Source organism: Cynocephalus volans, chromosome 10, assembly GCF_027409185.1.
Source record: "Cynocephalus volans isolate mCynVol1 chromosome 10, mCynVol1.pri, whole genome shotgun sequence".
NCBI classification, from domain to species: Eukaryota; Metazoa; Chordata; class Mammalia; order Dermoptera; family Cynocephalidae; genus Cynocephalus; species Cynocephalus volans.
In genome coordinates, this window is record NC_084469.1 from 51,588,778 (window position 1) to 51,615,874 (window position 27,097).

At 51.4% G+C, this 27,097-nt stretch overlaps 2 protein-coding genes across 6 annotated transcripts in view; one reads left to right on the forward strand and one right to left on the reverse strand.

The window, feature by feature from the left end:
• Window positions 1–8,061, reverse strand: FKRP (fukutin related protein). Of its 3 annotated transcripts, none has more exons than XM_063112099.1 (3): window positions 8,016–8,061; window positions 6,389–6,450; window positions 1–1,621 (listed from the first exon to the last, which is right to left on the reverse strand). In XM_063112099.1, the coding sequence occupies exon 3, from the start codon at window positions 1,580–1,582 to the stop codon at window positions 95–97; it is 1,488 nt and encodes a 495-aa protein (XP_062968169.1). In that variant the 5' UTR covers window positions 1,583–1,621; window positions 6,389–6,450; window positions 8,016–8,061; the 3' UTR covers window positions 1–94. The 3 variants fall into 3 exon arrangements, with proteins under 3 accessions (XP_062968169.1, XP_062968170.1, XP_062968168.1); XM_063112100.1 differs by lacking the exon at window positions 8,016–8,061 and adding an exon at window positions 7,260–7,441; XM_063112098.1 differs by lacking the exon at window positions 8,016–8,061 and adding an exon at window positions 7,140–7,441.
• STRN4 (striatin 4) overlaps window positions 7,669–27,097 on the forward strand; it is a 27,092-nt gene continuing 7,663 nt past the window's right edge. For all 3 annotated transcript variants that reach the window (XR_010024654.1, XM_063112093.1, XM_063112094.1), the window contains exons 1-9: window positions 7,669–7,968; window positions 15,734–15,837; window positions 16,318–16,391; window positions 17,650–17,728; window positions 19,877–20,074; window positions 22,268–22,409; window positions 25,574–25,733; window positions 26,342–26,455; window positions 26,794–26,909. Coding sequence is in view for 2 of the 3 variants with exons in the window: in XM_063112093.1 (XP_062968163.1) it covers window positions 7,687–7,968; window positions 15,734–15,837; window positions 16,318–16,391; window positions 17,650–17,728; window positions 19,877–20,074; window positions 22,268–22,409; window positions 25,574–25,733; window positions 26,342–26,455; window positions 26,794–26,909 (1,269 nt within the window). In the remaining variant the exon portion in view is untranslated. The remainder of the gene's footprint in view (window positions 7,969–15,733; window positions 15,838–16,317; window positions 16,392–17,649; window positions 17,729–19,876; window positions 20,075–22,267; window positions 22,410–25,573; window positions 25,734–26,341; window positions 26,456–26,793; window positions 26,910–27,097) is intronic.

The following is a 27,097-nucleotide window of genomic DNA, read 5'->3' on the forward strand; positions in this document are numbered from 1 at the left end:
TCAAACAAATCTCCACATCGATAGACCCCAAAAGGCAAAGGACAGCTCCCTGTGCCAGAAAGTTCCCCCGAGCCCAGGCGCAGGTGTCATGGCTTCAGCCACTTCCTGTCAAACTCAGGAGTGCTGGATTGGGGTACTCGGGGTTCTCGATGACCCCAGGGCCGAACTTGAGCTCCAGGAAGCGCCGATAGTTGTTGGGTGCCTGTGCCACGAAGCCGGCAAAGGGCAGGGGCACCAGAGGCTGCAGGAAGTGTTCTGGGAACTCGACATCCTGCCGGTGGTCCAGCCACGTGTCCTTGGTCATGACCCCGTTGCGGGGGTAGAAGGGCCACAGGTCCACGTGCAGGTGGTTACTCTCGCTGTACTGCACGCGGAAGAAGTCACCCTCTACGGCCTTCTCCCACACGAAGCCGCGCTCATCCACCACAGAGCCGGCTTCAGCCCCCCGCAGCTGCTCGCAGTTGCCCACGTCCTCCAGGTAGATGCCCAGGTCCACGTCGTAGTCCCACGGGATGATGTCCCCGTGGCGGGCTGCCCCCAGCAGCGAGCCGCCCTCCAGCCAGTAGCGCACGCCCGCGGCCTCCAGCACGCCCACCACATAGAGCGCGGTCTCGCGCAGCGCGCGCAGGCAGCATGGGGGTGTCCAGCGATCCTCATAGAGGTAGGCTGGCGTGTCGCCCACCACCGTGCCGAAGCAGCGCGGGGTCTCCTTGCCGCAGCCAAACCACTCCAGCCGGCCGCCCTCCCAGCTCACCAGGCGGATGCCCAGGGTGCGGAGCAGTGCCTCGCGCCGTGCGCGCCCCTCACGCTCCGCCTTCCAGCGCGCGTGAGCCGTGGCCAGCGGGGGCTGGCGCGCTGCAGCGAAGGGCCAGTCCAGCAGCTGTACCGCCCAGCCGCGAAGGGCGGTCTGCAGGAAGAGGCTGGTGCTCACCGGCCGGGCCAGGGGCGCCGAGAGGTTGAAGAGGTCGCGGGCGCGCACGAGCACCACGGCGTCCCCATCTAGGGCATCGCAGCGGGGCGCTGCTGGTGCCGGGCCATAGCGGGCGGTCCACTCCCGCAGGCTAACGTTCAGGGCAAGGCACCTGGCAGGGTTGGCTGTGGCGACGGGGGCGGCCACCAGGCGTGCACTTCCGGCCCGGAGCGCCTCCACCATGCGCTCCAGCTGGCCAGGGGCCTCGGCCCGCACCCCGTCAGGCACCAGGGCCACGAACTCGGTGGCCACGTAGGTCTCGGGGCGAGAGGCCGTGGAGGGCCGGTCCAGGGCGGGCTGGAGCAGTGCCAGGCGAACGTTGGGAGTGCGGGGGAGGGCCAGGGGCGGGTAGGGGAGCGTGTCGGCCGCCACCACCACGGGCTGGGCTGGGTCCTGTTGCAGGAAGGAGTCTACCAGCTCAGGTACCGCGTTGTCAAAGGCCTCGAACTCCCGCACCAGGACAGTGACACGGGGGCCGGTGGCAGATGTATGACGGGGGCTCCGGGCCCGGGAGTTTCTGGGCTGGTGCTGCAGCCACGAGACATAGAAGAGAACTAGGAGGTTGAGAATTATGGCGGCTGCCAGGGCAGCCTGGCAGCGGGTGAGACGCATGGGGCCAAGGTCAGGCCCTAGCTGGGCCTCTGGCACATCCTGGGGAGGGGAATGAAAGTGAAGGCTGGAGCTGGTTGTCAGAACTGCTTCTCCCCTCGCCCCCCAAACCCTCAGCCTTGCCCTTCTCCCCCAGCTTTCTCAATTCTTCTTTTCCCTATTTGGTTTCAGCTCTGACTTCCCCCTCCTCTAGGACCCCTCCCAGATTGGGTCATGCATCCCCTCTGGGCTCCTTCAGCCCCCTGGATTCCCCCACCCCAGCCTGACCACTCTAAGTCATCACTGTGCACAGAAGGGTCTGTGCCCCCCACTGGACTGTGAGATCCATGAGGGCTGGACCTGAACCTGTCTCGGTCACTGCTGGGTCCCCAGTGCCATCTAGCACAGAGCCAGGTACACACTAGGTGCTCAGTTTTTTTTCAAATGAATTACCTTGCCTTCTTCCTTGTTCAATCCCACCTTTTGCTTATTCTCTGTAAACTTCTCATTCAGATCTGCGTTCAGTTATAAACACCCCAATCTCATTCCTAAATCCAACTTGAACTTTCCTCTCTATCACTGCCTCCTCCAGGAAGACACTCGTGATTCTCCCTCCATTTCCACCAACACCCTGCCCTGGCTCCAGGGTAAGCTGATGCTGCATCCCCCAATTATTACTCTCAAGCTCCTCCCCTACTGCCTCCTTTTCACTTCCTCAAATCCTGTGCCATCCGGTCACCTTCCTGATGGTTAGGTAGATCATTTTGTTTTTTCAAAAAATGCCAGAAATGTTTAAATTAAAAAAAAAAAAAAAAAAAATCACCATACCGCCAGCCACCAAAAAAAAAAAAAAAAGAAAGAAAAAAAAGTCAGAAGACTTAATTTTTAAATGGAGTGGTCAAACTCATAGAGACAGAAAACAGAATGGTGGTTGGCAGGGGCTGGGGGGGAAGGGAAAAGAGAGAATTGTTTAATGGATATAGAGTTTCAATTTTGCAAGATGAAAAAGTTCTGGAGTTTGCTTGCACAGCAATGTGAATGTACTTAACACTACTGAACTGTGCACTTAAAAAATGGTTAAGATGGTAATTTTATGTTATGTGTATTTTATTACAATTAAAAAATTTTTTATTAAAGTGGAATGAGTCGCATCAAAAAAGGCTGCCAACATTAGGACACAACCCTTCCCCATTCATTGGCCATACTTCCAAGCAAGCCCCAGATGTCCCTTCACAACTGTGAAGATTTGGCTGGTCTCCAAAACAGGAGATGTAGTTCTTTCTGGGTTACACGCAGGTGCTCAAAAAAAGTTTCCCCATGAAGGACTTCTATGGGTTTCTGCCTCTCCCAGAGACAGGGCGTACTGGAGACCCACCGAATCTTCCTACCTCCTAAATACTTCTGACCCTTTTCCACAGCTCCCCCCTCAATCCAGGTCCACCCAGATTCCCACCTCACTTCCCCCTGGTCTCCTGGCTAAGTCTCCTCCTCTTGCTATCCAGAGGGGTCTTCCTAAAGCACAAATCTGACCTTTCCCTCCCCTGCTCAGAATTTCCCATGGCCCCCCAGTATGGGGGGAGAAAATCTAAGTTCCTTACACCATTCTACTTGCCTGCTCACCATTCCCGCCTTGTCTCTTATCATGCCTCCCTTAGACTCTCAAAGTTGCCCTGAGCTTTTTCTCAAACAGGTCTTATTTCTAAGTGATTGTGCATTCTGTTCCTTCTGTCTCTTGAACACCCCTTCTCCTCATACCTCTTCTAGAGAATTCCTACTTATGCTTGAGGCCTCAGCTCAGATGCCTCCAGGAAGCCCTCCTTGAATCCCAGTTGGGTCAGGAGCCTCCTCTAGGCTTCCCCCACCCCAGGCTCCAATGCAGTTTGTCACTGTGTAGAGATGGATCTGTCCGCCCCACTAGACCATGAGACCTGGGAGAGCACAGCTAGTGCTGTCTCAGTCACTGCTGTGTCCCCAGCATATGGCCAGATACTGAGAATGCACTCAGTGAAAAAATGATGGCCAGGATCAGGGTTTCCATGTGTCTATAAAGTCCACACAGGACCCTGGAGCCAAACTCTGCCCTACTGCAATGTGCCTTGGGCCCTGCCCTTGTCTTCCTCCCTCCTTGTCTCTCTCTCTCTCTTGCAAGTCAAGAATGCTCTCCTATCCCCCTTTCCTCTTTTCCCACTCCAGTCCTACTTGCCCTTCTATGATCGAGCCTGAATCTGAATTGCACTTTAGGAGTGACTCTAATCTTTAGAAACTTGCAACTGCCTTCTGGACCTCAGATTGATCCTTCTTTCCTTCAATCCTTCAACATCTATTTCTTAAACTTCTACAACATGCCAGCTACTGTTTTAGGCACCAGGGGATACAGCAAAGGACACAGAGACACAGACAACATCCTAGCCCTCATGGAACTCACATCATTGCAGGGCAGGAAGCTTTAGAACCACAGAATCTTCAGGCGCTTAAAAATCTTAGAGTCTTAAGGCCAGCCCGTGGCTCACTTGGGAGAGTGTGGTGTTGATAACACCAAAGCCACAGGTTTGGATCCCTATATAGGGATGGCTGGTTAGCTCACTTGGGAGAGTGTGGTGCTGACAACATCAAGTTGAGGGTTAAGATCCCCTTACTGGTCATCTTAAAAAAAAAACAAACAAAAACAAAAACAAAAAAAAACTTAGAGTCTTACAGTTGAGGTACACAGTAGCACAGATGACACCCTTAGTTTTAAAATCTTCAAATCCTGGAAAGTCAGAGTAAGAGACTGTCCTCCTGCTACTGCCCTGTCCCCTACAGTATGTTCCCCACTCAGTGCCCAGAGGGATCCTGTTAAAACTCTAATTAGATCCTGTCCTGCCTCTGCTTAAACCTTTCTGTGGGTCACATCTCACTCAAAGGAAAAGCCAATATCCTCACCATGGTCCACAAGGCCCTACATGATGTTCTATCCTTTCCTACTTGCTCAGTCAGCTCCAGCCACCCTAGCCACCAAACCCCATTCTTCAAACACACCTGGAACATTCCAGCTGCACAAATGCCTGTTATCTCTGTCTGGATGCTCTTCCCCCAGGTATCTGCATGGCTCCGCCCCCATGGCCCTCAGGTCTTTGCTCAAATGTCACTTTCCAGTGAGACCTTCCTTTGGCATCCTATTTAAAAATGCATCTCCCTATATCACCCACATACTTCGTATTTCCTGTCCCTACGTTATTTTTCTCCCCTACTAGTTATCACATGGATTTTACTTATTTTGTTTACTGTTGGAGACCTCATCAAAGGCAGAAATCTATTTTGTCTGTTTTGTTCTCTGCTGTATCTCCAGAGCACAGCTCAGTGCCTGGCACATAGTAGGTGCTCAATAAATGTTTTTTTTTTTTTTTTTTAAAGATGACCGGTAAGGGGATCTTAACCCTTGACTTGGCGTTGTCAGTACCACGCTCTCCGAAGTGAGATAACTGGCCATCCCTATATAGAGATCTGAACCCGTGGCCTTGGTGTTATCAGCACCACACTCTCCCAAGTGAGCCACAGGCCAGCCCAATAAATATGTATTGAATGAACGAGTGACTTGAATTGTTAAGATGGGGAACATGTGGCTCAGACATGGGAAGAATGCAGGGACCAGAACCCAGGACTTCATCCGCAAGGCCCTGGCTCTTGCCGCACTCTGTCTGGCTGACTCGGCCAGGAGATGCCCAGGAGGGCAGAGGACAGACATTGGGTCCTCAGACACCAACAGGTTTGATGGCCAGATAAGGAGGTGCCACCTGCTGGTGAGGGTATGAGGACAATGGAGAAGGAGAAAGGAATCATCTAGGGTCAATCTTGGTTTCGTCAAACTGTAAGAGCTACAAACCCCTTCATTGGGGCAAGATGGCTGAAATGACGATTTTGAAGTTCTGAATGTTCTACATTTTTCTGAATCAGTATGATAATATCAACAATTTTAGCAGCTCACAATGTGCCAGGCCCTGTTCTAAGTGCATTATATGTATTTATTTATTTTTTTTCTTTTGGCGGCTGGCCGGTACAGGGATCTGATCTCTTGACCTTGGTGTTATAACACCATGCTTTAACCAACTGAGCTAACCAGTCAGCCCAGCACTTTATACGTTTTCACTCATTTCATCCTCATGTTATGATCACATTTAAGATTAGGAAACTGAGACACAGAGAGGCAAAGTCACTTGCTCAAGGTCACAGCTGGGATGTGGTACACCCAGGTTTTGATCTATAATGCTGGCTTCAGAGTCATGCTTTAAAACAATAAACTCTGCTGTCTTTCTTGGGTCCACTCAGACAACCCAACTCCCAATCCATCTCTGGTGAGCCTTCCCTACCCATAACCTGACAGGTGCTTCCAAAGTTCAGTATGGCACATTAATTGATGAATTCAACTCATTAAGTCAACAGATATTTATCTTTATCGAGTGCTCTCTGTGCCAGACCCTGTGTTTTAAGGACACTGGATGAACAAGGTAGTCATTGGGTCTGCCCTCCAGATATGAGACAGACAAAAACCAACTTATAGAAAGGGCAGGAAACCAGCAGAGGGCATGAGAGAAGAAAACAGGGGGCTTGCTTTAGAAAAGGTGGTCAGGGAAGGAGAGGACAGTTAAGCTGAGACCTAATCTGTTTCTCTATTCCCCACAAAAGAATGTAAGTGGATACAGATTCGCTTCAGGCCTGGGTTCTCCCAGCCTGAGTCTCAGTCCCCATTTATGTAGAATGGGTAGAAAAAATTGAGATATGGTGGGAAAGCCTTTGGGGATGAGGAAAGAGTAGTTTCCATGTAAGTGCTGGTGACGCTCAGGGACTTCTTACCTTCTAGGTTGCAGGCTGAGGGAGTTCTAGGGAGGCAGTTCCAGCCCAGCTCAGGTGCACTGCTGAGGGAAGGAGAACCAGAAAACCCCAATCAGCACAACAAAACCAGAAATTCCAAATCTGCCCAACAGAGCACAATTTCACTCTACCCACAAAAGTGACAACTAGAAGGTCAGGGAATACTTTCTTTTGAAGTTCCATAAGCTCGGGCACCACCTGAGGGGGGGGTCTCAGGAGTGGGGTGGGCGGAAGAGATGTAAGCTGTCAAAGCAACCTGTAACCATCCCTCTCTCATGAACGTGTCCCGAAAAGGTAGGGCTAGAAGTGACAAAAACTGTAACCATAACAACCCTTTCCCTAGACACTCCACCCCCACGAGATAATCCTAAAATATTCCCTACCAAGGTGGGCCTGGTTCCTAGGGTCACTAATAGGGGGCTGTCCTGTTACCATAGTAACCAGGACTTGATCTTGCCTATTTCTCACTTCCCTGTAACCATAGCAACTGCCCCTCAGCAGAGCATCTCCTCCTCTAAATAAATACACCTTGTTGGTTTGGTCCATGGACCTCCCACCATGGGAAGGGGAGATGGTTACCACGGTAATGCCAACTGGATGCTATGGGGAAGAGGTGTTTCTCTTAGAGATCAGTGTCCTTGGGGCTGGGGTCCTTTCTACCTGAGTGCTAGGTGAGGTTGCTATAGTAACTGATGATGGTAGGGGCGGAAGGACCATCAGGGACTTAGGTTACCTTAGCAACCTCCTCCTGATGTAAAGATGGCAGAGGTTTGGGGCTCCATAACCACAAAAGTGGAGGGGAGGGCAGACTCGGGGGGCTTCAGGCTGGGGAAGGGTTACCACGACAACCGACCTGGTCCAGGAATCAGAGAGGATGGGGCCATTGCTGAAACCACCCCTGGCGGGCACCCTTTCTTCTTTCAAAGAGTGTTGAGAAGAGTGGTATTTGGGTCTGGAAGGGTAAGGCTCTTTCTTCGGGACGCAGCGAGAGAAAAGGAGCGCAAAGTGTCGCTCCTGCGAGGGCGACCGTCGCGAGAGCCTGGGTCTCCTTTGCTCTTTTCGGGGCGCGCGCGCCCCCACCCCACCCCACCCCACCCCTGTCCTCCTACACGCACGTGCGCGCCTTCAGGGTCGACCTGGGTGGGCGAGGCTGGCGCCGGGCCTCATGCTCGCCCTCCCCGCCCCCGCCCCCGCCCCCCGCCGAGGGTGCGCGCGGAGGTTAGCGCGGCCGCGCAGGCGCGCGAGGCTCGGCGGGCGCGCGGGCCGGCCCCGGGGCCTCCATGATGGAGGAGCGAGCCGCCGCCGCGGTCGCCGCCGCCGCCTCCTCCAGTCGCCCGCTCGGCTCCGGTGCGGGCCCCGGCCCGACTGGAGCGGCCCCGGTATCTACCCCTGTCCCCGGGCCCGGCTCAGCAGGTAAGGGAGGCGGCGGCGGAGGCAGCCCCGGGCCAACGGCGGGCCCGGAGCCCCTGAGCCTGCCTGGGATCCTGCACTTTATCCAGCACGAGTGGGCGCGCTTTGAAGCCGAGAAGGCCCGCTGGGAGGCCGAGCGCGCTGAGTTGCAGGTGAGCACCGCCCGGGACCCCCGAACCCGCACCCGGCCCGGCCTCACCCGCCGCCGCCGCTGCCGCCGCCGCCATCTTGGAACAATGGCCGCCGGGACGGCCGGAGGGGGGCGGGAGGGGACCGCGAAGGTCCCGGAGAGCGAGTAAGGGGCCGTCTCGGGGGTGTCCTGAGGGGACCCGGGGACGGGAGGGGCTGGGACTGCTCGAGGTGGGAGTGGAAGGACCCGGCGGCGGGAGGGATCGGCCGGAATCGGCCGAGAGGAATAGGCGGAGGGACCAGAACCGGCTGGAAGTGGGAGTGGGAGTGAACGCACAGGCAGAGGGGCTCCTGAGAGAGGCGACTCGGGGCCCGGAGGGGAGCCTAAGAGACTCTTGAAAGGGTGCTGGGAGGAGTTGGAGAGATGCTGGAAATACGTGAGTGGTTTCCTATGGGAGTAAGCAAAAGCTTGCAGGGTGGCGAGAGACTCCCATCCTTTGTCCCTGTCCCCGACCAGGTGCGGGTTGGAGGTGGATTCTGATATTAGTGCTCCGAGTGGGATAGAGGGGGCGTCTGGGGGGGACATGGGACCTGCTGCGGGCAAGAGCGGATTCCGGGTGGGGATCCGGGAGGAGTAGGCAGAGGAAGCCTCGGAGCCTGCGATGGGGAGTGTTTCAGGGTGTTTGTATGGGAGGAACAGAAAGATGGATGTGTGAAGACTCTGGGAGTGGGAGGAGGGTTTCGAGGGGTCCCAGGATGAAGGTGTGTGCCCTCGTCTCTGAGGAAGTAATTTTAGGAGCCCGGGCATGTGAGGCTGCAGAGTGCAGGGAAGGGGAAGGGGGAACCTGGGCAGGGCGGAGAATGTATCCTAGTACCCTGGGTGGGATAGCTTGAGAGTAGAAGTGACAGTTTGGGAGTGTGGAAGAGTGGGAGCGATGGCCCTGAGCTGTGAGGTGTGTGTAGAATGTCAGGTGGAGAGCCCTGAACTGGAGTTGGGGCTCAGTCATGTCCGTTGTGGAGATGAGGGCACCTGGGATGAGGACATAGGCATCTGGGAGTAACCTGGGGTGATGCATTGTGGGGAGCATTTTGTAGAGCAGGAAGGCAGTGTGAGGAGGCATCTCTGAGGGACACTGGAGGAAGATGTGGCAGGTTTTGGGAAAGTACCCCTTGGTTTGTGGAGTAGCTTGGGAAAGAGATGTGCCTTGGGTGATGAATGGAAGAGTCTGAGGAGCTGGGCTGAGTTTTGTGACCTTGAGGAGTGTGGGTCCATTTGCAGAGAGTACCCTGAGGAGCCTGGGGATCAGAGATGGGTGAGGACTTGAAGGGATCCAGAGATGGGCCACCGGGAGTCTGAGAGTTCCTGGGCTGGGATATTATTAGGCAGTAGTTGTCAGCACTTGCTTCTAACAGCCCATCTTTTCCCTTTTGATTTGCTGTTTCCTATCTAATTGAAATGGGGACCCAAATAAACAATTGATTAGAATTTTGTCTATAGGATAAATAGAGTATCCTACAATTCTCCCAACCACACTGGGGATATTAGTTGTGTGGTATCTCAATACCCCATTATGTAGGGCAGAGCCAATGTGGTTACCTCACTCAGCAATAATGATAGCAACCGCTATTTATTGAGCATCTGTCATGTGCTGGTTACTGTGTTAAACACCTTAGTATGTGCTATCATTTAATTCTTGCAACATTCTGGGAGGATAAATGATATTAAATGATATTATTCCCCCCCCCCCTTAAAAAAATCAGAAGAGGAAACAGGATTGAGAGAAAGAGTGATTTATTTAGGATCACAGCAGGTGAGTAGCAGGGCTGGTCTGTAGACTTTCAAGCCCATGCTCTGTACCTCTCTGCCACCCAGTACAGATGAGAAAACTGGTCCAGGGAACCACTGTGCCCTGCCCATGGTCACTCAGTCAGTCATAGTAGAGCTTGGACTGAGTCCTGGTTGTCTGGCACTTCATGCTAGTGTACCCTACAGCGCCCACCACACCACCTTCTCATCTTTGAGACCACCGGTAGAAAAGATGTTTGTTTATACCCTCACTTAGTGACCCTTCTCAGAATTTGAGAGGAACTTGTGGGGAGCACCCAGTTAGGCCCTTTCTTGTCTAGGCTCTGGCATCATCATTTACCTTGTACTTTTGTTTTCTTTTGTTCTGTTACATTAGTAAAAATTGGAGCATCTCAGAAATGTATGTGTGAGTGAAAGGGAAAGTCCCCTTTTTTCCCTTTTCTATTCTCTTCAACTCTCCTCTCCAACTGTTATTGCTATAAAAATAGTTCAAGTTGTGTATGTGTGTAATATAGGAGATCATACATATGTATCATTTTGTGACTTTTTTCACATAATCATGTGTTTTGGTGTTCCTTTTGTGTCAGCACAGAGACTCTTTTTCATTATTTTCATTAACTATATAGCATTCCAGTGGATGTTTGTGCCATAATTTATTTAGTTAGACCCCTGTTGGTGGACTTCTAGATTGTTTCCAGTTTTTGCCTATCCAAAGTACTGCAAATACCTGCCAGCTGCCAAAAAAAAAAAAAGGCTGCAGTGAATATTCTTATATTCCTGTATGAGTGTAACACAGACTAGGTGGGTGGAATAGTAGAGTAGATGTGTTTATAAAATGGTGATTGGCTCTGCCAGGTTGCCCCACCAGTTCTACACCCCTATCAGTGGTACTTCTTTTTACACACCTTTGCTGGAGCACTTACTACTTACAGAAGGTGTCACTTCCCGTGTGACATCCTTTAAGGCCCAGGCAGTATCAGGTATTTCTGATGAACTCTGAATAACTTTCCTCTGATGAGCTGAATATGGCTGCTGTAGCATAGGCCCTGCTGTACAGTCAGTGCTCAGTACATGTATATTGAATGGCAGAAAAGGCAGCACCTCATGAAGTCCTGTCAGGAGGCACCCAAAGTTTGGAGCAGGGGGGTGGAGTAGATGCAGTCTGATAATAATAACAAATTTGCTAGATGAGGGGATTCTGAGAAGTAGGTAATGTGGTTTCTGCCCTTCAGAAGCTTCCAGGCTGGCAGAGGAGGCTAGTTTGCATAGAATACTGCAGAGAACTGTAAATGTTCATGCACAGTTGAGTTCTTGAGTGTGTGGCTCTGCCCGTGTTCTGTGGCACTTCTGAGAAGGGAAGCTTTTGGAGGACTGGAGGAACCATTTTGGGAGGGATCTGAACTGGACATTCGTGTAGGAGCAGCCACAAGAAGATGCGGTGAGTGTGGTGCCAGTGGAAAAGGGTGGAGGTGTCCCCTCCCCACTTCCAGCCTCCTAGGGGGCTCTGAGGGATCCATTGGGAACTCATCACTGCCAGGAGCTGCTGGAGTTTGGTAAAGAGGCATTTAGGAGATGCAGGGCTAGATGACACTGAATGGAGAACATCTCTCAGGGGACTGGGACAGAAAGGTTGGCAGCTTCTGGGAGGACTGAGATGCTAAGACTCCTCCAGAAGCCTTTAGATGCTGCCCTGCTGGAGAGAGGGAACAGCCGGAGGAGAGGCGGCAGCTGGCATCGCTGTCTCAGAATGGTTTGGGGTGGGGGGAGGTGTTTTGCCAGTCTGGCCCGAGGGAGTGGCAGTGGGTGGATTTGGTGAGCAGAGTACTTCCAGATCCCAGACTTACCTGTTGTCCCAGCATAGCCCTGGCAGATCCGGCAGGAGGGACTGACCACCAACACTTCCCTTTTTTGATGGGATTCCACCACCCTGAGATACTTCAACTACATCTTTCTGGTTCTCTTTCCTTCCTTGTCTGCCAGAGGAGCTGGGAAGGGGACAACAAAGCGGAGTGGACTGATAAGATCCTCACATCACAATTAAAAGGGAGATCAGGCCTTAGTATGGAGGCAAGGCAATGAAAGGGAAGGCTGAGCAAGTGGAGGGCTGGGTGGGACACTTGACTCCACCTTCTTCTTCCACAGACAACAGACAGATGGACAGATGGACAGTTGATTTCTGTGTCGCATCAATCCAGTTTCTTGATTACCTCAAATCTGCTCAACCCCGCCTAGTCCCAGCCGCTGTCATTTCTTCCTGGGGTTTCTGTGACTTGCTGCCTCCTACGACTGGTGTCTCTGCCTTTAGCTTTGCTGCCCCCCATGCCCAATCACTTCTGCATGTTTGTAACATGAAAATCCAGTTATATCTCTCCTTTGCTTAAAACTATTCCGTGGTTTCCTTGTGCTTTGTTTTGTTTTCTTTTTCTTTTCACAATTGTTGTCATGGTCCTTGATCCTTTGTTGGGCCTATGCACTTCTCTAACTTTTCACATTAACCCTTTTACACATTCTTTTTAAAAAATTTTTTTTTATTTTTTAATTTAAAATTTTTATTGAATCAAAATTGATTATATATATTTTGGGGGTTCAACATTGAGATATGTTGATTAAATCAATATTACGAGCATATATATTGTTACAAATTGCAATTATTCTTTATGCCTCTTGTCCAATCCCGCCCCATCCCCCTTCCTCTCCCCCTCCCCCTCCCCCCTCTAATCACCCTAGATTTCTTCTCTCCCTCTGAAGGAATAATGGTTACTTTGTTGATTTGCTGCCTAAATGATCTGTCCCAACACTGAGAGGCGTGATCAGGTCCCCCAATATTATCATAGAGCAGATGTCTCTTCCGTCACTATGAAATGGGCTCTGTGGAGACAGACATCCTCCTCTTTTCTTTATCTCTGCTGGTGACTCTCCTTGTGTCATCTTACTCCAATGGCTGGCAGACCATCTGCATGGTGGTTGTGTGGCATCTAGCCACCTTCACGGCGGCCATGGTTATCATAGTGGCTGTGGTGGGCCACCCACATAGAGGAGATGCTTTTGGCCTGCTCTGTGTTGCTGGCAGTGTGCCTGGTTGTGGAGATTGTCTGATCCCTGGTTCCATGCCCCAGGTCCCTGAGTGGGTCCCGAGGTGCTGGCACAGTGTGCCTGGTTGTGGGGGGGGGGGACCAGTCTCCTTCTCCGTGCCCCAGGTGCCAGGGCAGGCCCCAAGGTGCTGGCATGGGGTGCCTAGTTGTGGGAGGGGGGTCTGGCCCCTGGCTCCATAACCCGGGTACCCGTGTGGACCCTGGGGCACTGGCACGGGGTGCCTGGTGGTGGGAGGGGGGGGTCCAGTCCCCTTCTCCATGCTCCAGGTCCCAGGGCAGGCACCGAGGCACTACTTTTACACATTCTGATGCAGCCATACTAGTCTTTTTAGAGTTTAAGCACAACTTGTCTCTGTCCTCTGTCAGCAGCACCCTTTCCTCCCCTGCTAACTTCTATTCAGCCTCAGGTCTTAGCTGAACTGTCATTTCCTTGTCCCTCTTCCCATAGCATCCTTTGCTCCCTTCCTGGCCCTAGTCACATTGTATGTGAATTGTCATTGCTCTTGCCTGTCTCCTGCACTGGACTGAGAGTGCTCTGGGCGTAGGAACCACATGGCCTCTCAGTTATTTCCCCAGTACCTGACACATGGTGGGTGGTCACCAAATAGTGGTGGGCATTGGATGAATGTAGGTTCTCAACAAGCTGCTGAGAAGTAGAAGGATCAATAATGGAAGCCCAGAAGAGCAAGGGTCAGTGAGGAGGAGACTCAGGGCTTGTGTTCAGTGATCGACATTTTCTTCTCCACCTCTCCCCCCAATTTCTAAAGTGATTCATAGAGTAGATTTGGGGAACTGAGAAGATACTCAAAGGGCAGAAACTCACACTTCAGTGATGTTGATCACATGTGAGTAGTCTCCCTATTTGGCCTTAGATATTTATGTATATATGTGTTGATAAAAAAAGTGTTATGAGGAAAAAAGTCCCATTCTGTCAATGGGTAGATGAGATGTCTTTTCCTTAGCATAGCTGGTGGCATATATTTATTTGTTGACTGTCCTACACTGCAACTAGAATATAAACCCCGTCTTTTCAATGCTGTATTCTCAGTATCTACAACAGTACCTAGTACATAGTCAGAGCTTCATAAATATTTGTGGAGTAAATGAATGAATGATCTTTTGTCATACATTAATGCATGTATATCCCTTTTTATTTATTCAAAAGGAAGCCTGCTATTGCAGTGTGCCTGTAGAATAAATTCCTAGAAGTGGAACTGTTAGGACAAAAAGAATGTGCATTTAACATTTTTTTTGGTGGCTGGCTGGTACAGGGATCCAAACCCTTGACCTTGGTGTTGCAACACTGAGCTCTAACCAACTGAGCTAACTGGCCAGCCCTGCATTTTACATTTTTGTAGATACTGCCAGATTGCCTTCCAGGAAGGTGGGTCAGTTTACGACCCCACCAACCATGTATGAGTGTGCCCATTTCCTGGCCCCTGGCCAGTGCTAGGTATTACTTAGCATGTGCTCAGTTCTCTGCTAACCTGAGGTGACACCTGGTTCCTAGGACAGGACAGAGGTGATAGCAGGCCTGTGGGCACAGGGCTATGCCCTGCCCCAAGTGCATGGGACAGGTAGGTGAGGGCCCACCTAGCCCCAATGACAGGAAGAATGGAGTAAGGGTGGGCATCTGAGAGGCTGCTCAGAACAGACAGTATTGGAGCAAGGCTTTGAGACTGAGCACGGTCTGGGGTCAGACTGGAGGCTTCTGGTCTCCATTGAAGCTGTTCAGTAGCACATGAAGTACACGGAGCTTGGCACCGGGAAGATGTAGCTCTTTGTGCAGGCAGGATGACTGTAATCCACAAGCATTCCTACCTGATTGGTCTTGGGTTTCAGAGAGATCCATTTCCAAGTTGTGAAAGAATGTACAGGGGGAATAAAAATGATAACAGGGGTAGGAGCTGGCATTGATTAGCCCTTATTCTGTGCTAAGCCTTGGACTGAGAACTTTACACCCGAGGGGAAGGCATTCTTAGAGGGGCAAATGGAGGGTCAGAGAAGGTTGATGACCTACCTATGATCATGCAGTAAGTAAGAGGCCAAGCAGGGTCTGGAGCTTAGGCTGTCCTGGGCTGGGACAACGGAACACTTGGGGAGAAGCCAGGGATGAGCCCTGCGCTCAGGGCTTTGGCAGAAGGCCTTCTGAAACATGTTCAGGGGCCAGGATCCTGCCTCGAAGGCTGTTGGCCCAGTGTCTCCAAATGACCTGTTGACAGACTGGAGCAGATTGGGGCAGCCCAAGCCAACAGACGGTGTGAAGTGCTTGGCAGGAGCCCTGGGTCATGTCTGTGGCACATCTCCCTCGCACCCTGGGCAGACGTTAGTGGGATGGTTCGTCCCCATGGTGGAGGTTGGGTAGTTAAAGCTTTTGTATTGGAGCGGGAGCTGAGCCAAGCCACCCACTCTTGTCCCTAAACTCCAGAAGTAGCTTCCTACGCCTCCCGGAGACAGATGCTCTGGCAGGAATAGTAAGACACCACCTCCACCAGCAATCTAAGGGACAGCACCTGCCTTAGGCAGAGGAAGGGAGAGTCCAGGGCTGTTAATGCCTACCTACCCCCCTCTCCACCTTTATTCCTGACCCAACTACTGTCCAAAAGGCAGTGACTGAGTTAGGCCCAGGCTGGCCCCATTTTAATTTCAGGGGTTAAGAACTCTTCAGCTCTTTCATCGTGGGTGATATGGCAGGGAACCCTGGAAACAAATCTAGCATGTCCTCTTGGTTCTCCATTAAACCCTGGCTCGGGGTCTTTGCGCCTTAGGAAGTGGTTGCCACATCATTGTGGGGATAGGGGCTGGAGCTGTAGCCGAGTGAGTGAGAGAGGGACACACCATCAGCCTGAGCCCTGCTGTCTTCCTTTCGCTTCTTCCTCTCCCCTCTAGGCCCAGGTGGCCTTCCTCCAGGGAGAAAGGAAAGGGCAAGAGAATCTAAAGACAGACCTGGTGCGGCGGATCAAGATGTTAGAATATGCACTGAAGCAGGAAAGGTGAGCCCTCCTGCACCTGCCCCTGCCTTCTGAGAAATCAGTCTCAAACACGAGAGTCAGGAGGGGGATGAAACAAGACAGCAGGTATGATTCAGGATAGACAGCCATAATAATAATCACGATGATGGTGGTCCTCAGTGTGCCAAATGCTGTGTATTTGTTATGTCATTTATCCCTCTCAGTAGCCTGATGGGTACTATTAGCCCTGTTTCTGATAAGAAACTGGGGCTTCAAGAGGGTGAATGACTTCTTCAAGGACTCCTAGGGCTGGGATAGCAACCCAGTCTGCCTGACTCCAAGGAGTGGCACCAGAAGGCGATCTATGGGACCTCTTCCACTAGGCAAGGGGGGTGGGGGGCAATTCAGCTTCTGAGGTAAGAGAGTGGATTAGGGGGAGGCCCTAAGATTTGGGATTCCTGAGGTGATTTAGCCTTGTCTACTCTCCCACATCTCTTATTCATTAATCCTTTGCTCTTTTAGGGCCAAATATCATAAACTGAAGTTTGGGACAGACCTGAACCAGGGGGAGAAGAAACCAGATCTGTCAGAACAAGGTACCCACCCTCTGATCCTCCCCACTTGCACATTCCTCCCACTGAAGCTGAGTGTGCTAGAGTAGTGAGAAGATGGGGCATCTCATCCTTACTTTGCTGGGGGCTGAGGAGGGGTGGGATTTAATTCTTAGTACCCCTCTCCATAGGCCAGGTGCTGTGCTGGGTCCTGGGGCCAATTCTGCCTGCCATCTCTCTGTGAAATAGAGACACACAGACAGCTCATTGCATCCTTCTGTGAGGAGTGGGAGCTGAGGCTATTTATAGAGTGCTGTGGAAAGCGTAGGAAAGCTGGTGAAGACTTTACCGAAGAGGCAGTGTTTGAACTGGGTTGTCATTTAATCATTCATCTAATCATTCATCCAAAAAAAAGTTTTGTTTATTTGTGAGGTGCTGGCATTGTGTCATAGATAAGGGACGCAGCAGAGAGCAAGATAGATATGGTCCCTGCCCTCTGGTCTCTTATAGTCTAAGCTCTTTGAAAGAGAAATCTGTTCCCTGGAAGGAAGATATTCCAGGTTAGGGAAGAGTGTGACGTTAGGGGCAAGGAGTTAGGCAGTGTGACTGGAACAAATCGGGTAGGGTGGTGGACAGACGTGATAGGTGGGCTGGGTAATGGTGGAAGCTTGGCCGAGGTGAAGTGTAAAGGCCTTACATGCTAGGCTAATGGTGACTATCATTATCTGTTGTCAGACTCCTCTGACTAGAATGTAAGCTCCAAAAGCGCAGGGGTCTTGTTTACTGATGTAGCTCAGGTCTTGAGCCAGGTACAAGGTAGATACCCAGTAAATACCCGATGAATAAAATACTAAACAAATTATCTAATTTAATCCTTACATCAATCCCAAGAGGCAGATGCTGTTATTATTCACCTCATTTCTCAGAAGAGGAAACTGAGGCTCAAGGCCACACAGCTGGGAAATGGTAGAGCCACCTTGAGCCCAGTTTGTCCATTGTCTTAGAACCATGCCAGCTTTCTGTGTGGGAAAATAGCAACTAGCTCTGAGTTTTAAGATAAAATTCTTATTTTATCTGGGGGATGGTTTGGGGAAACACTAGTCAAGAGACTAGACATAAGGAGCATTTCAAGGAGGAAGGATCACTGAGAAGAGAAGGGAGATTTCAAACACTCAGGAAGTGACCCTCCAGGACCTGTGACAATGACCAGTTTGGGCCTGAGGGGTGAGGAAGATGGAGGAGGTGACAGGTAAGTGATAGTGCTCTGACTAAGACAGCCTCCTTCTTTATCTCCACCCACCAGTCTCCAATGGCCCTGTGGAATCAGTCACTCTGGAGAACAGCCCGCTGGTGTGGAAGGAGGGGCGGCAGCTTCTCCGACAGTGAGTGTGCAGGGGAGGGGGAGGGGGGCAGAGGCATACAGAATTTTGGCTCAGGAGATAAGCCCAAAGACTCCACAGTCCTTCCTGTCCCCACTGGGGACACTGAAATATCAGGCTCCTGGCTGGCCACAGCTGGAGTGACCTGGTACCCCATGAGTGGAGCCCCGCCTGGGGAGAGGGATGCAAGACTAGTTGCAAGAGGTAGATGTAGGGACTCCCACTCTTGGAATGTGACCCTGAATACCTCTGTGGCTTTTTTTCTTGGTTTTTTTTTTGTTGTTGTTTTTGTTTTTTTTGCGGCTGGCTGGTACAGAGATCAAACCCTGGATCTTTGTATTATCAGCACCACAGTCTAACCAACTGAGCTAACTGGCCTGACAACCCTGTGGCGTTTTTTTAAAGGATAACGTTAAATTACTTTTTTTTATTACTGAAGAGATTTGTGGAGCTTAGAAAACTTGGAAAATATAGGGGCGCACAAAGAAAAACTAAAAATCACTCATAATTCCACCACCCAAGGAATTTTATACCTCCATGAGCATTTTGGCATATGTACTGTCTGTTTCTTCCATGGCTGTTTGTGTGTGTGCATGTATTTTATAAAAGCTGGGATTCCCCTTTCGCTGTTTCATTGTTTTGTAATTCACTGCTTTTGCTAAAGGTTGTGAACATCTTTCCATATAAATTAGTATGATGCATCATTTTAGGAACTGTGTAATTGTCATATGGATAACCATAACTCTGTATAGCCAATCTCCTCTTCTGTACTTTGTTGAGGTTTTTAATTTTTTTGTATTATAGACAATGTGACAAACATCAGGAAGGTATTTGTGCATATCCTTGATTTCCTCAAGATAAATATTTGGAAGTGCAATTACTAAAAATGTGCACAAACAATACAATAACCCCAAAATGATGATGATGATGATGGATGATGATGATGATGATAATAGTGATGCCAGGCCACACTTATGATAATAATAATACACTTAATAATAATGATGATGATGATGGCAATGACAGGCCACACTTACCAAGTACCTGTTATGTGCCTGGCACTGTGCTGAACATTTTCCACATGCTGATTCCTTGCATTAAGTCCCTGTGTGATACAACTACTAGCATTCCCCTCATTTTCACAGGTAAAACAGGCGCAGAGGTGATCTGTTGAAATAAGGTCACATGGTGAACACAGGGAAGGTCTGAGATGGGATCTCTGGCAATCTGCCCCCAGAGCCGAACTTCTTAACCACCCTGCTTCCCAGCCTCTCTTTGGTGAGGAGATGGGAGCCTCAGACACACACAGGCATTAAAGAGGTGGAACAAGCGAATGAAGGCACGTGCAGCCTAAGGTGCAAGAGGCAGGGTCCAGGCTCTAAAGGGATGAATGAACAGGAAAGGCTTCCTGGCCAAGTCCCTTCCTGACCAGCAAGGGACTGTTGCCTTCTATCTTTTGAAGCCACAGATACTCCTAACTGATTTTTGTTCTTTTTTTTTTTTTTTTTTTAACTTTTAAGCCAATCCTGGCTTCCATTTTTCAAATTGCAGAAGTAATAAATGCTTATTTGTAGAAGTAAGTAGAGCAAGTCGTAAAAGTTTCTCTTATATCCCTAATCCCATTCTCCAGAGGTTAAGTTTTATATATATATTTCTAGGCCTCTTGAGGGACATAATACAATTGTATGTCTGTGTGGGGTACAAACTTATACACACATTAACACTCTCTCTCTCTTTTTTTTTCTTTTAACAAAAAATCCCGAATTGTGTGGAATGATAACTTACTATTTTCATGATGTTATTTATCGTGGCCATCTTTCCTTAGCACTCTGCCATATTTATTTTCTGCCTAGCGTTCCTATCAGTAATTTGCTGACACAGTTCCCTTCATTGGACATTGGGATCGGTCCCTGTGCTTTGGCTCTCCCATATGTCTTGGAAACATCCTGTGCGATAGCACTGTGCATGTGTTCTAGGGCTTCCATTAGAAATAGTCTCAAAAGTGAAACTGCTGCATCAGGGATGTGCATATGTAAAATTTTGCTGGACACTCACAAGTGGCCCCTCATAAGGCCAAGTTTGCACTGGCCCCTGCAGTTTATGAAGAAGCCCAGGGGACATCTGACCCACACTGGCTCTGCCCCCCTGCAGGTACTTGGAAGAGGTGGGCTATACGGACACCATCCTTGACATGCGGTCCAAGCGCGTGCGTTCCCTGCTGGGCCGCTCCCTGGAGCTCAATGGGGCCGTGGAGACTAGTGAAGGGGGCCCCAGGGCCACAGTGGGCCCTGGGGGGCTCAGTGGCGGTGAGTCGCTGCTGGTGAAGCAGATTGAGGAGCAGATCAAGAGGTGAGCTCTTGGGCCTGGCAGGTGCCTCCCTCTGTTCCTCCTCCCTCCTGATGAAGACCACTGTCAGAAAATCAATAAATCCTTGTGCTCTGGTGGCTCCTTTCCTCTTGGAATATATTATGAGCTTGTTTGTTCCATAACCCTCTGTCCCTTCATTACTGGGAACCCCGGATTCTGTCCTGGGTCCCCTTCCACATTCTCCCAGGGCCTTATCTCCAGCTCCACCCCTCTCTGAGGCTCAGGCCTTTGCACTCCTCAGCAACATGTAGCACTTACTGAAAGCAGGACCCAGCAAGGAACGAAACTTGTGATTGCTGCCCTTGGGGAGCTCTTATTCGTTCATTTTTCATCAGTAATTATTATTCACGAGAATAAATAATGTCATGTTAGGTGATGCTGAGTGCTATGAAGAACATGAAAGGTAATGAGAAAGAGTGGTGAACGGTAATGATGAAATAGTGTTACTTTGGATGGGCTGGGCAGGGAGGACCTCTTTGTGGAGGTGCCATTTGGGCAGAGAACTGCATGAAGTGGAGGCTAAGCTACATGATCAGCTGGAAGGAGAATGTTGTAGGCAGCGGGAACAGTGAATGCAGAAATTCCCAGGTAGGAGAGACCTGGCATGAGCAGGAAGCAGCAGAAGGCCAGTGAGGCTGCAGGAGCGAGCACGGGGGTTGTGGTCTGTGATGAGGTTGACATCTCAGGAGTTGGATCACACAGGGCCGTGACCGTGAGTTTGGATTCTACTCTCAGGGTTGTAGGAAGCCTGTAGTTTTGAGCAGGGGCATGACAGTCTGCCATAGTAGGTCTGCTTTGAGAAGGAGAGGCTGCAGGAGGGCCAGGTGCAAGCAGGGAGACTGGTTAGGAGATTACTACGATGTCCATGTATAAGCCGATGGACGTTAGCAGTAGGGGCAAGAAGTGGTCAGAGTCTCAATAGGTTTTCAGGGTAGAGTTGACACTATTTATAGGATTGGATGTGAGAGGAGAGGGAAGGGAATATGGGTGACTCCAGGGTTTGATCCAAGCAACTGGGAGCAGCATCTCTTGAGATGGGGAAGACTAGGAGTAGGACATTAGGGGGTCTGTTGAGGTCATGTTAAGTTTGAGGTGCCTGTTCCCCTCATGTGGAGCTGCTGAGTTGCCAGTCTGGAGCTCAGGGGCATTTGGCTCCTAAACTTAGCTTTATTCACCAGCACATAGGTGTTTCCTGAAAGTCACAGGACATCTGCAGTCACTGAGGGAGCAAGCGTAGATGGCTCCAAGAAGAGATTCTGGGACTGAGCCCTGGGGCCTCTCCCCAGGTTAGGGGCTGGAGGTAGGAGCAGAAGGATGCTGAGCTGGCACAGCCAGTGTTGTGGGAGGAAACCCTGTGAGGAGAATGGTGTCCCAGCAGGGAGCGCAGGGAGTGTTCTGGGAGGGTGTGCAAGAGGAGGACAGAGAAGTGAGTGCTGGGTTTGGCAGCCTGGAGGCGAGAGGGGGCAAATTTGCAACGATCGTCCTCCTGAGTAGTAACTGTATACCTGGGCAGTTGACAAGAGCTCTCTGGAGCATCAGCCAGATGGCACAAAAGAGGATGTTTGCATTTATCTGAACTTTGAGTTCCACCCTGCTTTCTGCTGCAGAGTCAGGTTTGGCAAACACCTCTTCTCCTAAAACTTGTCATCAAGCTGGAGGCAGGAGGTAGAAGTAGGAGTGCCATCTGTCCTTGGGAGAGTACAGGCTCCTCAGGAGCACGGGTCTCCAGTGCCCCTGCTTGTCCATGGCCCGGCTGGCTGGAGGTGTCCAGGTACTTGTAGAGTGGCCTGTTCCTCTTTCCTGCTGGTCCTGCCTGACTGTGCTTATGGTCTGACTGGGCTGTAGTCAGTGGCACTTCCTTGCTTGGCTTTCCTTGTGACTCAACACATGTGAGAGACAAGTGGTCAGGGTTGGGGTTAAGTCCTCTGAATCAGTTTGGAGCTCAGTGAGGAGAAGGGGCCCAGTCTTGTTCTGAATGACGGCTCGAGTGGGAAGGAGCCTCCATTGGGCCAAGGCTGGGGTCAGGGTCCTCCTGTATGTAGTTGGAGGCAAGGCGACTTGGGGCTTAAGAGCTTAACTGGATCCAGGTTCTGGCCACCAAGCCAGTGTGACTTCCCATCTGGGTTTTATCACCTGGCAGGCCTAATGCCCCCTCTGCCCCCCTGTCGTGGGCAGGAATGCAGCAGGCAAAGATGGCAAAGAGCGCTTGGGTGGCTCGGTGCTGGAGCAGATCCCCTTCCTGCAGAACTGTGAAGATGAAGACAGTGATGAGGATGACGAGCTCGATAGCGTGCAGCACAAGAAGCAGCGTGTGAAGGTGAGCTCCCTCTGCTCCTTATGGCCTGGTCCAGGTGTGGCCCCATCCCCTACCTCCCCAGAGTCCAGTTGTCTTTTGCAGTCAGGCCCTTGCCTCAGTAAACTACAGAGGTTCCTGGGTCTTTGCTGTTAGGGCCTTCATCTGTGCTCCCCCTGTTCTCCACCTGCAATCCTATATCTCTTTCCATCCTCCCCTTCTTTGGCTCAGATGTTCCTGAGAGGCCTTCCCTGAACTCTGCAGACTAGTTCAGCAACTGTGCCAAGTGCTCACAGTTCTTGTTTCCTTGGGTTAGCCTGACCATAGTCATAGTTAAAAGTTTTTGGTGTGACCATTGCTTTCTGTCTCCTCCAGTAGCTTGTGAGGTCCACCAGGCAGGGACTTTATGGGTCTTTTCGTTGCTCTGTCCTCATACCTTAAAAAGGGTGTAGAACACAGGTTCTCAGTACATGTTTGCAAATTGAATGCATGTGGCTGGGCCCAGGGTTTGGCCTGGGAGAGTATTGGGGGCACCAGAGGATGTGGGTGTCCAGTCTGCTGTTGGCGTCTGGACCCAGGCCCAGGGACATTGCCTGTGGGGTAGAATCCAGAGCTCCTCAGCTTGGCTTTGAGATCTGGCTTACAGCACAACCTACACATTTTCCTGCCAGTCCTTAACAGACAGAGCCACTGTGCTTCTGCCATCCCAAGATACCATCCTTAGGTGTGGCATGGTCTTGGTCTCATCTATCCAGTGAACATCAGTTTGGGTCTTCTTGGGCCAAGGTGTATGCTGGCAGCAGGGACATGGAGGCACATAGGTCCAGTCCCCGGTGTGGAGCAGATGTGGCCGGCGGCATCCTTGTATACAGTCATGTGCAAAAAGATGTTCCATGTTGGAGACAGGGACATGTGCCTGTAAAGGAGGGGCCTGTGGGAGACAGCCTGAAGGTTTTCCCTGAATCCCAGCCTTCCCACTGGCAGGCCCTCTGTCTGGAACCCCTGTCCCTTCCTCCTTCAGATTCAGCCCCTCCTCCAGAAAGCCTTCCCTGACTTGCCCTCTGTTCCCCTTCCCTCCACAGGGTCGGGGGCCTCCTTTGGACTCCTATAGCACCTGGGCTCCCCCTTCCTGACCCTGACCACTCTGAACCCTCCTTGTGAGTAACCAGGTCAGCTTTGGCCTCCCCTCCATCTCCACTTGTCCCCAGTGTGGCTTGGCACAGGGTCCCAGCCAGGTGAGGCCCTTGGTGAACACACTGAGTGGAATGGAACACACAGAGCCATAGTGCTACAGGGGAGGTTAAAGGAACAGCAGGATGTCTCAAATATTGGTCCGCTGGTCCAGAATACCTGATCCCTCCTGCCCCTTCTTGGGAATTTTACTCTTCTTTCAAGTCTTACCTTATATGTTGCTGCCTCTGGGAAATCGTTCCCACTCCTCTCTGCTCCTTCCATCAGAAATTATCACTGACTTTTTAATATTCCCTTAAGCCTTTGCATCTTTTTTTTTTTCCTATATAAAGATGACCGGTAAGGGGATCTTAACCCTTGACTTCGTGTTGTCAGCACCACGCTCTCCCAAGTGAGCTAACCGGCCATTCCTATACAGGATCCAAACCTGTGGCCTTGGTGTTATCAGCATCACACTCTCCCGAGTGAGCCACGGGCCGGCCCTAAGCCTTTGCATCTTTCACTGCATTTGTCCCATGTACCCTGAGAGCTGGCTCTTTGTGTGGGGGTTTCTGCCTCCCCAGGCCCTCTGTCTCCACACAGCAGACCTTCAGTGAGGCTTAGTGATGAAACTGGACCATGACCCAGAAGACCTGCCTGTGACTCCCCGATTGGCCACTGGCCTGGCAGTGTGACTTTGGCCATGTGCTTCTCTTTATCTTAGCTTCAGTTTCCTAACCCATAAAATGTAGCTGATAGTTCCTGTCTCTGGGTTATTGAGGATTTAATTAAAATGAGCTGATTTTAAATTAAAATTAAAATGAGAAAGCCCTGAGCTGCATAGTGGCTGGTCCCCCTAAGTACCCAGTAGGTGTTAGTTATTGGTGTTAGTAGTACCTGGTGGTGGGGCAGCTCTCACAGCCCTAAGCAGTGTCAGCAGAACAGGATTGGACAGGGCTCCTCTCCCATGCACCCTTCAGAGCGCCTGTGATGGTTTCACACTTCTATAGAGTCCCGACCCCAGTTGTTGCCTCTGGGTATGCTGTTTAAACCTTGACCACAGGTCTTCTCCATGTCCCATCCCCAGGGTCCCCGCATGCAAGCCAGAGGCTGGCCCCTAACAGATGTCTGACAGGTACTGCGTCCAAGTTCACATCCTGTAGATCCAGCTTGGGGGGCTGACCCTGTGGGAGGGGGTCAGCCATTTGCTGGAGAAGTTTACAGTCTGCCAAGGTTGCCCAGGGCGTGGGCATAGCTTGACTTGGTGACCTGGGGCAAGCGGCTTCACTCTGCTTGGCCTCAGTTTCTTCATCTATAATATAGAATAATAATATAATCACAGTAGCTGTTCACAGGGTTGTAGGGTGTTAAGGGAAGCCATGTGTGAAGCTTATTCAGTGCTCATTCAGTGAGTGTTATTTGTTCTTGGGTAAACACAGCAGCTGGTGTGGTGTTTGATGAGTGTTTTTAAATTATTATTATTATTATTATTGTTACTATTACACAGTGGTTAAAATGCTGGGGTCCGTTCTTCCTCACTTTAATTGTGCATCTCCATACCCTCTCACACATAAACACAAATGTATATCTTCTGTTCCCCCGATTGTTGTATTATCTGACTTTTCTTCATGAGAGATACCATGTGGGGTGGGTTTGGGGGGGAACAGGAATAGCCTCAGCAAAAGCCAGGAAGAGAGACTGTGTGAGTGTGAGGGGGGCTGAGGGCCTTACAGCTGGAGGTAGAGGAGGGCTGGGAAGGCGGCCTTCAAAGCCAGGCTGAGGGGGCTCAGCCCATCCTGCCCCAGTGACAAGCAGCTGCTGAAGGCCCCTAGCAGGGGGAGCACAACAGCAGAATGTGGCCCTCCAGGGCAGCCAGCTGGTGGTGGAGGCAGGATGCCAGGTCTGAGCAGGGACAGGCAAAAGGCCGAGAACCCTGGCCTACCTATTTCTGCAGACTGGGGTGGGCTTAGTCTCTGGACAAGAGCCCCCTGACCTGTCTGTTTTTCTCTATGCTGCAGCTCCCATCCAAGGCCCTGGTGCCTGAAATGGAAGATGAGGATGAGGAGGACGACTCAGAGGATGCCATCAATGAATTTGATTTCCTGGGCTCAGGAGAGGATGGGGAAGGGTCTCCAGACCCTCGGCGTTGTACTGGAGATGGGAACCCCCATGAGTTGGGTGAGTTGAAGATTTTCTGGCCAGCCTCTACTTGCCTTTCTCACCTAGGATGGTGGGGCAGACCCTGGGTCCTGCCCCTTCCACTCACAGCCGCAGGCAGTTGCTTCCTGCCCCAAGGTCTCTCCACCGGACGGATATACTTCCTGAGAAAAGAGTGGCCAGGGAGAGCAGGAGGCCCAAGCCACGTGTTCAGACTCCTCACCCCTTGCCTGGTGGGGACAGCTGCTGGCAGGTTCAGCTCTTCCTAAAGCAGGACTTCCTGCTTCTGGCAAACCCCAAGGAGGGAACAGGATGAGGACCCAGTGGGGGAGAGGCAGGTGGGGCAGGGCTGTGTCTTCCTCCCTGTCCTGTGGCTCACAGCTAGGCGAGCCTTTGGAGATCACATGGGATGGATAGCTGGGGACCGAGGCCCAGGCAAGGGCTGTGACTTGCCCACTGCCCCATGGAGGGTCCCAGTCAGCCTCTCTCCTCTGCCCATCCCCCACCCGGTGCCAGAGCTTCACAGCCCCCAGCAGTTTCAATAAGGCCTCGGGTGGTGGAGAAGGCATCCTGCATGAGGCTGGGTTGAAACTGGTGGGCGACTCCTACCCCGTGCCTCGTCTCTGCAGAAGGCCGTCGGGTCAAACTCCAGGGAATTCTGGCAGACCTTCGGGATGTGGATGGGCTGCCCCCCAAAGTGACTGGCCCACCTCCTGGCACACCCCAGCCCCGGCCACATGAAGGTAAGAGCCTTCCACCCCCTTCCCTGGCTCCAGTCCCTCGGGGCCCACAACAGAGGGAGGCTGCAGAGCTAAGCCTAGGGCTTCTTTGTCCTCAGGGTCGAGGCTCAGCCTCCATTCTGCAGCCTCCCTTGTCCCAAAAGTTTGTCTGTCTGTCTCTGTCTCCCTCTTTTTGTCTGTCCTGCCCTGTCTGTCTGTCTCTGTCTCTTCCTTTCCAGCTCTGGTTCTTGATCTTGTCCTTTCCCTGTCTCTCTTTTCTTGCTTCTGATCTCTCTCTTCCTTTCTCTGTCTTTCTCTCTCTCCCTGGCCCTCTCTGCCTCTACCTCCCCTCCCCCTACCAGGTTCCTTTGGCTTCTCCTCAGACGTTTTCATCATGGACACTATCGGGGGCGGGGAGGTGAGCCTGGGGGACTTGGCAGATCTCACCGTCACCAACGACAACGACCTCAGCTGTGATGTAAGTTCTCGGGGTGGCCCACATTGGGCCTCACACATGATGTCAGCCCTTGCCACGCCCTGACTGTGTGCTGGGTCTGTGCCCGGTCCCTTACATGTGAGGACGGTATGGGCTCATTCAGTAGTCCTAGGAGGTGGCTTCTCTTGCTCACCCCTTAATAAAGGGGAGGGACGTGACCATAGTCACTG

Bases quoted from the DNA above. Each gene is read 5' to 3' on its own strand.
- FKRP (XM_063112099.1), bottom strand. From the start codon at position 1,582: ATGCGTCTCACCCGCTGCCAGGCTGCCCTGGCAGCCGCCATAATTCTC.